The following is a 12735-nucleotide window of genomic DNA, read 5'->3' on the forward strand; positions in this document are numbered from 1 at the left end:
TAAATCAATATTTGATAAAGTAACTGAAGTGAATCAAGAGCGATGAGGAGAATGTTCAGATGCATTCCTTTATCGTAGCTCTTGAAAACAACCCAATACGCAGCTCGACTTGAACAATTATTTTTAAAACGCACTCAAATCCAATCAACATCGTACAAATATTTTTGCTCGCCTCCTTCATCCAATCTTTCAATTATGTCAGCTGGATTCTGACCTTATCATGAAAACATAACATCCGCTAATAACTAAAACGTTTGTTAGATCCAAAGTGTTCATTAGGATATTTTTTACTTCGATCTTTTCCTCAATTTTTTCTCCACTTTTCTTTCTTAAATTGCAGCTTCGGTTGAACATAATCATTACAAAGGCGTGAAAAACAAACGCTGGTTTCGAGATGCCACTCACTTTAAAATTCACTTCTACCAGATAGCGATAAATTTCTGTCGGTGTGATATTCTTAATATAGAGAAATCGGATCCCGTGCAGTTCTAATTAAGATCATGTTTCCAGTCGTCTTAGAATTTTGAAATTACAGTGCAACCGTTCATGTGGTAAGTAATACTATGCTATTTTGAGAGGACTTGCGATGCAGCGGTTGATGGTCAAGCGAACAACTAAAGCTACGAGGCCATTGTACTATTTCTGTTAAATAGGTGAGATTTAGTATAACGCTTTACTTGTTTTGGCAGATAGGTGTTTTCGGAAAGAAACATCTTGCAATTTGCACACGAGATCCGCTAACACAGCTACACCAAAAGAGCACTTACAAAAGTGCTTCGCCTCCTAGGCAGGAATCAGAATCTATGCCTCTCCAATCAAAGGATATTTCTGTTACCAAAATCTGTAATGGGTTTATGATATGGAAGTCAATGGAACTCACCAATGGCCAAATATGAAATGATTGCGAAAGCCACATGAATTCAGCCTTCTCTGTTTACTCTTAAAATACTAATAATGTTGGCCGATTTATAAAACTGTAAAATTCAGTTCAAAATTATCTTAATCCCTGACTTAATGCCGTCGAATACCTGTGGGATGAATTTGTACTCAGATTGCGAGTCGAGTCGATTCTCCTTACATGTTAGAGTTGAAGAGGTGGACTAATATTTGTGATCACATATTGTACTCCCCTATGTCAAAAGACATTTCGGTAACTCACATACAGTTAAAAAGTACTATTAGTGACAGTTCGGTTGAGATATCAAGGTACAGGTCTCTTTTATGAAGTCGCTAAAAGTTACACATTTGATTCGCAGTGACACGAAGGCATCCAACTACTCTTCAGAGTTTCGTCCTTGGGTGCATCAAATCAAGACTACTAAGCTTTGGTGGTCTAGAAATTCTCATTATAAAAGGCATGAAACTTAAATCCCTTTCTGCGATGTGTACTTTGTACACCTGAGTTAGCAGAATAATTCGAGTATGGTCACAGAACTGCGTATAACCTGATATCCATTATCATTTGCCAAAGTTACCAGAATATTCAAGTAATTCTATAACAATATCAGTAGCTTTCCTGACTACCTTATCTATGCATCACCAATAACAATTGAACATCTCCTTTTAGAACCTACCTAGTATCATCAATGTATAGATAAAAGAAAAAACAATGGTTAATCGCTGATCTCTGGTACACCACTGGTCAGCTTAAATCTGGAATATTCACAACGTATTTTTTCATTCCTGTCTGTCAATCATCCACTTATCCAGGTAAGGGATTTATATTCCGTCTCCATATATTCTCCAGTTTATGCAACGCTCATTCATGTGGTATTCTATAAAATCCATTAGCAAAGTCCAACAATATTATAACGTACCCATTTCTTTTACTACCCTTGCACAATGAAACTATCATACATTCTTTCCATTACTGTGGTATCTTCTCGAGCTGATATCAATTATACTAACTTGTTAAAGGCCTAGCCAATTCGGTTGAGAATTCCTTTAGCACATATGCTGATATTCTATCAGACGCTATTGAAGAATTCTTATCCAGGTTATGTAACCTCATTCTGTTTCTAACCTCATCGATTTCATCTAACTTTTCATCCAATGTAGTAGTAGCATTGTGCACCTAGTTGATATATCTTAGCAAAGTGAGCACTCATTAATTGAACAATCTCATTAGCTTCTATTAGCTTCTGACACTATGTTATTCAAATACCTGCATTCAATAAAGTTATTCTTCCCCATTCGTTCTTTCTTTTATACCATAAGACACTTTTGGATTATCTTTAGCATAGAAAGCCAATTTCTTTTCATATTTTGATTTAAATTTCCTCACAATATTCTTAACTATTTCGACCTGCGCTTTAAATGTTTCAAACTCTTCTCACTATATTCCTTCCACATCATCTTATGGATCTCTTACTTAGTAATGTTGCACATCGATTTCACTCTCGTATTTATTCTTGGACATCTAGGGATATATTCAAATGGCAAAGTTCAATAGTATTACAGTGTACCCATTCCTCACCACCCTTGTACAAGGAACTATCATACATACATGACATACATGCTTTCCATTTCTGTAGTATCTTCCAGAACTGAGACTCAATTATACAAACTTGCTAAGAAGGTTTTCCTCTTAGGAATTTTTTCAAGAACGTTGCCATTCATAAACGGATGGGATCAAAGACAGAATATCAATATAATTAGCTACTTCTCAGCAAAGTACTGCATGATAAATGTCACCTACCGGTAGAAAAATATTCAAATTCTTAACTAAGACTCCTTCTGATGCTAATTTCAAATCTAGCATCGTTTCACCGCAAGCTTCTTCTTTCAAATGCTGCTTGAGAAAGTTGTTTCTCTTCAATGTTTGGATAATTTGCATCACCCATCAGGATAATTTGACGATGCATTTCATCGTCCAGTGAAACACTCACTGGAATTTTAAATTCAAAGGTCACATTGCAAAAGTTGCAAACTGTAGGTTGTCAGCCTATGTTAAGATATAAATATCATACATGGATATCGAAAATGTCGAAACGATATGGTTAAAAATAGCAACTTGAAACGTAAGTTAATTAAATCAAAACGTATGAATTAAAGAAATTAATGACATGAGAGAAATATTAAAATAGTGACATTATCTGAAGCTAAGATGAAAGGAAATGGAATGTATAAAACACAAAATTGTATAAAGCATACAGTGGAGTAGCAATAATACTACATGAACAATATTGGATAAATAGAAAAATATATAACGTCAGAAAGAATTATTCGCATATGATTCAAGATAAAAAGGGGCATATGATAAAGTTCTCAGGTGTTTAGTGAAGAGAGAAAACCAGAAACAGAAATATACATTCTACAAAGAATTACAAGAAATTCTGAATAAAACAAAAACCAATTGAAATTATCATTACTGACGAAGATATGGAGAGAATGAATTGAGAATAAAAACGCATCCAACTAACCCAATACAGCAGACTACGAGGGTTGTCTGTAAGGTTCTCGCCCTCGATCACAGATGGCAAAGACCATCGGGAAGATTTTTTTTCTAAGTTGTCATAAGCAGCCATGTGAAATTGCAAGTCATTCTATCAAGTAGTGTGTTTTATACAGCTGTCTGAAGCAAAAGTGTTGTCTATCTTTTGAAATCGATAAAATTGAGTATCGTGCGGTTATAAAATTCTTTGTAAAAGAAGGTTTAACGCCAAACGAAATTCATTCGAAGTTCATAAAAGTTTATGGGCACTCTTCTCCTTCGTTTTCGACAATTAAGAAATTGGCTGCCGAGTTTCAAGAGGCCGTACTAGCCTTGAAGATGATCCATGTGAAAAGCTTTGCTCAAGATGGGTGCCGGCTTGCTCACAGCAGATCAAAAATGCACTCGCATGAAAATCTTAGAACAGTGCTTGGAGCGTTTTAACAACAATAAAACTGATTTTGTGCGTCGATTTATTACTATGGATGAGACTTTGATTCACAATTACACACAAGAATCCAAACAGAAGTCAAAACAGTGGACAGAAACCGGTTGTTCAGCGCCAAAGAAGACAAAGTCGGTTCCATCAGCAAGAAAGGTCATGGCTTCGGTGTTTAGGATGCTGAACGCATTTTGTTTATTAATTATCTTGAAAAGGGTAAAACAATAACCGGGCAATATTTTCCCGATATTTTAACCAGACTAGACTAAAAAAAAGTCGCGAGAAAAGACTCGATTTGCAGGTAAAAAAATCATCTTTCATCAGAACAATGCACCTGCCCACAAAGGTGTTTTGGCAATTGGAAAATTAAGGGATTTGCACTATGAATTGTTGCTACATCCACCTTATTCCCCTGATTTGGCTCTCTCTGATTTCTGTCTCTTCTCTAAACGAAAACTCTTTCTCGCTGGTCACCTTTTTTCTTTCAATCAAGAGGTGATTGCAGCTGTAGAGGGGTATTTTGCAGATCTTACTGAGAACCACTACAGGGTCGGGGCATCGCTGGAATAAATGTATTATTCTTAAGGGAGATTATGTTGAAAAATAAAAAATAATTTTGAAATTATAAATTCGTTTTTTCATTGTTAGGCCGAGAACTTTTCAGACCACCCCCGTGCATAATAACGAATAGAAACATTTAGATGTAAAGAAATAATTGATATTTGAATTAACTATTTCCGATACTGAACCACATACAAAGATGCCAAAAAAAATGTTTTTATTCGACTAGTTTCTTGGAAAAGTTTATTTCTCTTCATCTGGAAATAGCACAAAAAAATTTAAATATATATATATATATATATATATATATATATGGCAGAATCAGTGTTCCTTTGTATTCGTTTTTGTTGTTGTTATTCTTCCATTTGTTTTGGAGCTTGAGATAGATTTGTTTTATTGATGTTCTGTTGTAGCCATTTTAGGAAGGACAGAATTAAGATACCATAACTCTTGGTGGAAAATTCTACCAATAAGTTGGTGGAATTTCTGTACGCTTTATTGCGTAAGGAACGACTGATGCTCTTTTTTGTGATGGAGGATGAGAGGTTGCATGCCTTGTGTTAACTGGGTTCCTGTACACCGAGAAGTTGTGTGCTTTGTTCTGATATCTCACCTATTATATCCAAATTGGTAAACATCTGTTTCTTTCTGATTCAACTGTGAATTTAATTCGAGGATGAATGTTGTTCAGGAAGTGACAAAATCTTAGAATTGGGTAGAAGAACCGGGCCAGGTGATAAAAATATCCTCAACATATCTTCGCCAAATGCTTAAGCTCATACACAACGATATAAGCATAATATCATCAGCTCATATATTAAATAGGTGAGGAGGAAACAGGAATCCTGTCTACCTGAAGCCAATCAGTTAATCTAACACCTGTTTTTACCGTAGCTTATTGTTCGTTTTGCAGGTTAGGCATCAACTTGATAATGCGTTTAGGAAAACCATTATTTTCATTATTTCACAATTTCATACGTTGAACACAGTCAAAAGCTTTTGAGTAGTTTTGAAACACATTACCAGATCAGTCTTGATGATCAATCTGAAGCAAAGGATCTGATCTCTGGTACCCGTCTTTTGATATCTGCTTGTTCCTCAGGCATCTCCGTCTCAATTTGACCTCAAGCCCATTTAGCCTATAACCTTCAATAAAATTCTGCTTGCATGAGAGATTCCACTAAGAGTTCTATAGTCCATACAATCCTTCATATATCCCTTATGTAATGGTATGAAAAATGACTTCTTCCATGATATTGTCTCCCATATCCTTGTAAACAATCTAAAGCACTGTTATCCCTCCACCCCATGTGGCATTAACTATTGGTTTTCCATCTGCACCTGGGAACTTATAAAAGAGGAATCAATTTTAATCCTCTTTCGGTCCACCTACTCCTGCTCCCGGACATTATATGAAGACAAGTCTTAAGGATTGCAACTTCCAACTGTTCAAGAAAAGCATCAGTGTTTTTTTCTCCTTAAATCACTTGTTTATATTAATTTATCCTTCCCCTTTAAAACGAATGTTCAGTGTACAGCTAATGACACTTTCAGATCTAGAGTACAATTCAAAGTGTACATTTCATTTAAACTCACTAAATTCTATTCTGTGCATTTCGATATGTTAACTGAATGTCTATTTCAGCCGGTTTGTGAAGGGTAATCCGAAATTTTGAGATCTAAACTACAATGATATATTTCGTGATCATATTCGAATCCAGAATCTTTTATTTTTCAGCCATACGACGTATGTTGCATCCTTTAGCATGCAACTAAATCAGGCATGTCAAACTCGTTTACCTTCGAGAGCCAAATTAAGAATTAAACACCATGCCACGGACCGCAACAGAAGAAAAATCTCTAAATAAAGAGAAAACAGATTTTTTAATATTAACATTAGAGTAATAAGTACAAAATACAATCGTGCGCAAAAACACGTATGAAATATAAAGTGTACATATTTAAATAAAATTATACATGTAATTTTTTGAAGAAACTTGACAACTTTTTCATTAACAAATCTTCAAAATTTGGTTAAATTTGTTGAGCTGGCTGTAGTTATTTTCAATATTGCTTGCACATGCTGGTCTGCTAATCTTGATCTTTCCGCATAAATATGTGCTACCGAACATACATAAAATACGCCTAATTGCACATAACATATTGGGGTATCGATCGACTGATAAATAATTATACAGCTTTGGAATTCCAACATCCATATATTTTTGTTTCAATATGGAATCACACTCAATTTCGATTAATTCCACTGTAAATTGTCATCAACAGTTTCAACATCAATCGATAGAGGAGAACGAAACAGGTGAAACTGATTTTCATATTTTTTAAAATGTAAAAATCTTCATTTGAATTCATTTTCTAATAACTTAATTTAATTGGCATATTCTGAAAATTTCAATTTCGGTGATTTTTGTAATCATGATTGAAAACATTCAAAATGGGATAAATTTTCTTTTTGAATTTGTTTTTGCCAAAATAATAATTTCTGTTTGAAAATGTAAATATTGTCACATGACATGGTAATTACTTGATGTTTGCCTTGTAGCTTAAGAGTAAGTTGATTAAGGTGACTTGCAATGTCAAATTAAAAAGCCAGGTCCTTTATCCATTGACCATTTTTTAATATTTCACATTTTTAATTTTTCGATTCTAAAAAAATGATAATTTCGTCCAGCAATTCGAAGAATCGCTTTAAAACTTTATGACTGGAAAACCATCTAATTTCTGTATAATATGGTAGATCGCTATATTCACTTTCTCTATCTTCTAGAAAGTTACTAAATTGGCGATGATTAAGCCCACGTGCACGAATATAATTTACAATTTTACTGACATTTTTAGTACAAGTCCAGTATTTAAAACTTTGGAGCATAGTGTTTGCCGATGAATAATGCAATTAAAATGTTGAAAATTATTATGACCTTGTTCTTTGTATTTTTCTTTTAAATTTGTAACAACTCTTAAACACCAGTCATGGCAGGAGCACCATCAGTTGCAAGACAAACTAGCTTTTTTAACGGTAAATTGTATTCATTGAAAATTTCCATAAGAGCATCAAAAATATCAACTCCAGTGGATGTATCGTGCATCTGAATAATTTCTAGAAGTTCTTCACTTACGTTTAAGTTCATATCACATCCACGAATAAAAGCAGCCAGTTGAGTGATATCCTGTACATCTGTACTTTTGTCAATTGCAAGGGAATAGGTCTGAAATGTTGGAATTATTGATTTTAGTCGAGTCCTTAAGTTATCGGCTATATCATCAATTCTGCTAGCAATGGTATTCCGAGATAAGCTTACATTTTTAATTTTCTTTAATTGATCAGGATACAACACTTCAACTGCTTTAATAATACATTCGCGAATAAGTTCCCCTTCAGTGAATGGTTTCGACTTGCTTGCAATTAAATGTGATAACAAATAACTGGTTTTTACCGCAGCTCTATTACCATCAATAGGTTCATAAATACACTTTGTTGATTCTGAAGTGTCAACATTAATTCTGACAATTTTTCTTTATGATTTGTATCATAACGCCTTTTAATATTATATTCTTTGAAAACTACAATACAGTTTCTACATATCAGGCACAATTTTTTTGCCTTGAATACAAAAATATTGTAACTCCCATTTTTCTTGAAAACTACGATGTTCTACTTCAATTTTTTATTCATACTGGTTGAAGGTTTCGACGTTATTTTTATAAATTCTTTATTAATTATAAAGAAAAACTGCACTTTCTTACGACTTGAAAATTGCTAACGGCTAGCCTCGGATTGCTGTGGTCAGCAGATGTAGCCGCGTACGTAGACTTGCTCGTTAAAATTCGTTATTTATGTAGTGGTGTAAATAAATTTTTTGAAATGACAAATAGAACATTATTTCCTTTAGAAATTGCAGAGTAGTTTGGCATATAAAATAATCTTAAGTGGAAATTTTTTATTTAATTCGGTTTTGTCAAAAGTTAAATAACCATATTGGTTACAAAGTTTGGCGAGCCACGTGTTTGACATGCCTGAACTAAATGCATGCTAAAGAATCCCGTGCACTAACGAAAGGTAGTTGCATTTTATTAACAATAAATTTAGCCAATATTAAGACATTAGTAGGTAATATTTAACAAATAGCGTGTTATTGAACTAACACTGCTACGTTTTTTCATGTGTTCTTCTTCCTTTTCATTTTTCTTTCAGCGATAGCGAAATAGAAAAAGTTTGCTCCATCTCAAATTTCGTTTAAACCTCTTGTCTGTTTTTATCTTTCTTCGTACTATCCTTTTTTTATTCCTCTCCAATGTTTCTCACTTTCTTTTTCCATTCATCTCCACGTGTGTCCTATATTTGATGCACACTTCGCGCTGTACCCTAACAGAGAACGACACACACACACACAGTCTTTCACGCTGCCATCTTCGCTTCCGTTTATTACGATCAGTCGACACGTGGGCAAGAGTATACACAACACAGTCGGCTCTTTAAAACCGTGGAATTTGGAGAGGAAAGGGATGATGCGAGAACCTCTCTAAGTTACGCCGATTTCTTCGATCTCCATTTCAGCACGAAGTTTTGTGTAAATCTTTTCGCTGATTATGTGTGCTGCCTGCAGACTCGACTTACGAGTGTGGCCTCGACGGGTTCCACGTGACACGTGCAAAAGGTGGGTTGTATTCCTGAAGTGCAAGCAAGGAAACGTGTACATGGCTCTGCCAAGTAGTAGTACGATTCCACTCAGGGCGATGCTCAAAAGGCTCGGAGATCAGCCGTTAGTCGCGGAGATGGAGTAATATGTGTGGGATTTCACGTCTACCATGTGCTGCTTCTCCCCTGCGAGATCTTTACTCTACCGCATGGTAGGTCTGTTGTCATTCTTGCTTTTGTTGTAGTGGTACACTATCGCCCTCTATTGTAGATTAGTTTTATTACCTAAAGAAAAGTCATCATTCGAATATTTTTGAAACAGAAGAGATACAATATACATAAGAGATAAAAGCAAACGAAAAATAAAAATGGAATCAAGGAGAGAAACAATTTTCGATCTGTGATTAATAGATAACTGGATTGCTGATAAATATAATGACCATTTAGTTTACTTTTGATGAAAGTAGTAATTGTATATTGTTTTTAATGCTTTACCGAGACTGGGCATCGTTGTGGGAGTAAAGAGCTGGACACACCTTTCTTATTTTTAGGGGGAAATTATCTCTATTTGCTGTAAAATAATGGAGGAAGTATAAAGACATGATTTCGTTGAGATACTAAATATGAACTCTTTCTCTAACTAGTATTGAATCTTTTAGTTCATTTTGGCAGCAGACTTAATTGCTTAGCAGTAGCAGTTTCTATTTTCTGTTAGTGCCAACCTTTAAACACCGAGCTGCATCAAACATAATCTTAACTGATCTCATTGTTACAAAAAAAATGTTGAATCTCTGATGAGAGAGTATTCAGTGGTTGAGTGGCATCCTTAAGCAAATAAGTGATGATAAATATGTCATCACTATCTCGGTCTAGTTACACGGCCAACGACTCAAGTGCTACTACAGCAAATATTTTTTTGAAGGCGTCCATATTTCATTTTGGAAACAAAGGATTTTATTCATTAACAATTTTCCTGCTATTAGTGTTTGCAAGCGAATAATTTAACGGAGGTTATTTTTTGTTAAGGAGAGTTTGTTGTACGTTCCAGAGTGTGCGTGCACACGTGATTTCTTGGCAAAGACCTAATTCTGAAAGAATTCTGGCACAGCGTGATAAATGCAGTTGTTGAATCACTTCATGGGGTAGAATAAACGTAAACGGGTCAGCTGCTGTTGTGCACCAACACTAATTTCAGAACAACACTCGAGGAAGTTTATAAGAAATATTAGCTGTTGAGTATTTTCTTATTAGAAGTGGATTTTTTAAAATTACACTTTCTCCTTCGGTGCATTTCTTCCACTCTTTCTGTTCTCTTCTGCGACATAACGTTTCTCTCAATCAAATATTATATTATATACATGGCTTATTACCTTTCTCTTTCAACTTTTCTTTTCATTATGCAAACCCGATAAACCTACCTTTACAATCGACACGTTTGTCTCAGTTGTCTTTTTTCACTCGATCTAAAAATAGTATATTTTTCTCTCTCTCTCATCCTTCTTCCATCCATCATTTTTAATGAATGGTCTTTCATTGATTACAAAAAAAGAGAGAAAGATCGTATTTCTCGTTTTGTTTACATTTTGTAAACACGATCTGTCTTTTTCGTGACTAATATCGAATGTTACAACTAAATTTGTTGAGTTTAGATGCCTGACGTCATTTTTGAAGAATATGTGGGGCGGTAATCCCACATGTTGGCTCTTCGAAATTCCATTCCGGTGACGTTTAAAAAAGTAACAAATAGTTCCTTTTGCTATACGAGAAGCAGTTTTTTTCTTCAGCAACGCATTGTACACCCACTCCACTCATACACTAAATATCTTTCTACAGAATGCCTAAAATATCCTTTACAGACTAGTAGACACTTTTTTTTCCTTCGCAGAATGTAACTTCGGGAAGGTCACAAGTTTGTCTTATAAACAACACAAGCAATTCCTCCCCGTCCTCGTGCCTTGCTAAGAATATAATTCAAAGATACTTGCATTTTGTGACATCAATGAGTTAGAAGTTTACCTTCACAATCTGAAATGTTATTTGACTCATCCTTTAGGTAATATTAGTCTTGCGACAAACGGAAAAGAAATCTATGAATAACTGAGAACATTGATCATACTGCCAGATAAAAAGGTGGAAAATTTGATTAATGGATTTTATCTACCGTATTTAGCGAATGGAATGAACATACGCTATAATAAAAAGCAGAATTAAGTAACACATTTAAAATATTCAGCTCTCAGGGCACTAAACGCTGTTTAATTGTCTTTCTCTATGTGAAAATATGGTTAGTTTGTAAAGTAATTCATACATTACTGAAATAAGAGAGCCAAAAGGCTTCACTTCGGCGATGCAAAATTATTCAAATTAAGTGGATATTGAATCCAACATTATTTCAAAGCCGAATAGAGAAACTACAAGAGTTTCGTGCCGAATGTAGAAACTATAAAAGTCTCGGCGGATCCAAGCGTAAGTAAACCTTTCATGACAGGGACAACTCGTAGTAAAGGTGGAGCAAGATCCAATCACCATCCTTAGTGTTACCCATAATGTAAAACACATCTCCTAGAGGACATGTTATACATTATGGGAGGTGTCACTACCCAGACCGGTTTCGAACTTTTTTGAGGTCTCGTCAGTGGGAGCCACACCAAGATGTATATACTAATACATCTTGGTGTGGATAGTAAATACTCAGGTTTCAGTGATGCAATAGTTATACTTTGCCATACGAGTTGCCAAAAAATGTGTCACATCACAAAAGGCACTAAGAATTACTGAAATAAGAGAGCCAAAAGGCTTCATCGCATAACTGTGCATCGCCGAAGTGAAGCCTTTTGGCTCTCTTATTTCAGTAATTCTTGGTATCTTTTAAGTATAAATATTGACAACAATATTTATACTTAAAATAGTAATAACAGCCACTTTTCTATGTAATTTGGAAGCACAACTTGCCCTAACGTAATTTTATCTGATAAGTACATAGTCATATTACATCGAGGCAACTTATCCTTCTTGTTCATGAAAATATCAGCTGTCGGATAAAATTGGATTAGGGATAAAGTTTGCATTGCAAAATTTTGTTTTAACAATTAGATTGCCAAACACACACAATAATATATATGAGAGAGAGAGAGAGAGAGAGAGAGAGAGTATACATAAAACCACTTTTTTTTTGTAAATTGGAACACGAGAATTATCACCGAAAATACTCCTATTTTGGGGGATGGAGGGTTCCCCTGTATAATTGCGAGAGCTTCTCCTTGTAGAGTTACTGAATAAACTAATATATTTAAAATAAAATTGGAATATATTATACAGTTCTAAATCATCTAATGCTAATCGCTTACTTTCCCCTATTTTTGTATAACCTAATTCGTATAATTAGGAGTCTTCGGAGTTTAGTAACGCTGATACGTTTTTGGTTGCTTATCTGTGTTAGAAATCTGCCTAGGAGACAAAGAAACTTCATAAGGAATAATACTGAACACGAGTTCAGCTAGTCATATAAAGAGGCGGAAGTGTTTTGTCTATACATGTCTGGTTCGCAAGCAAACCAGACAGATGGGCATGTGCAGTTAACAAATATATATATATTCTGTCTATGATTTGGTTCTAAAAATATATTGTCCTACTTAATACTAG

At 34.7% G+C, this 12735-nt stretch overlaps 2 protein-coding genes across 9 annotated transcripts in view; one reads left to right on the forward strand and one right to left on the reverse strand.

Annotated features, from left to right (window-relative positions):
- Positions 1-12735, reverse strand: part of LOC150094337 (neuropeptide CCHamide-1 receptor-like) — a 262883-nt gene that overhangs the window by 172629 nt on the left and 77519 nt on the right. The gene's annotated exons all lie outside the window — the stretch shown is intronic.
- LOC150094339 (four and a half LIM domains protein 2-like) overlaps positions 1-12735 on the forward strand; it is a 235278-nt gene that overhangs the window by 13283 nt on the left and 209260 nt on the right. The window contains exon 1 of one of the 2 annotated variants that reach the window (XM_090412367.1): positions 9249-9305. The exons of the other annotated variant lie outside the window; for it this stretch is intronic. Coding sequence (XP_090268493.1) covers positions 9264-9305 — 42 coding nt within the window. The 5' untranslated portion in view covers positions 9249-9263. Of the gene's footprint in view, positions 1-9248; positions 9306-12735 lie in introns of those variants that run through there. 2 annotated transcript variants of the gene reach the window in all.

Source organism: Typopeltis vanoorti, chromosome 22 (assembly GCF_054136105.1).
Source record: "Typopeltis vanoorti isolate ZY-2024b chromosome 22, IOZ_Tvanoo_1.0, whole genome shotgun sequence".
In the NCBI taxonomy this organism is placed as follows: domain Eukaryota; kingdom Metazoa; phylum Arthropoda; class Arachnida; order Uropygi; family Thelyphonidae; genus Typopeltis; species Typopeltis vanoorti.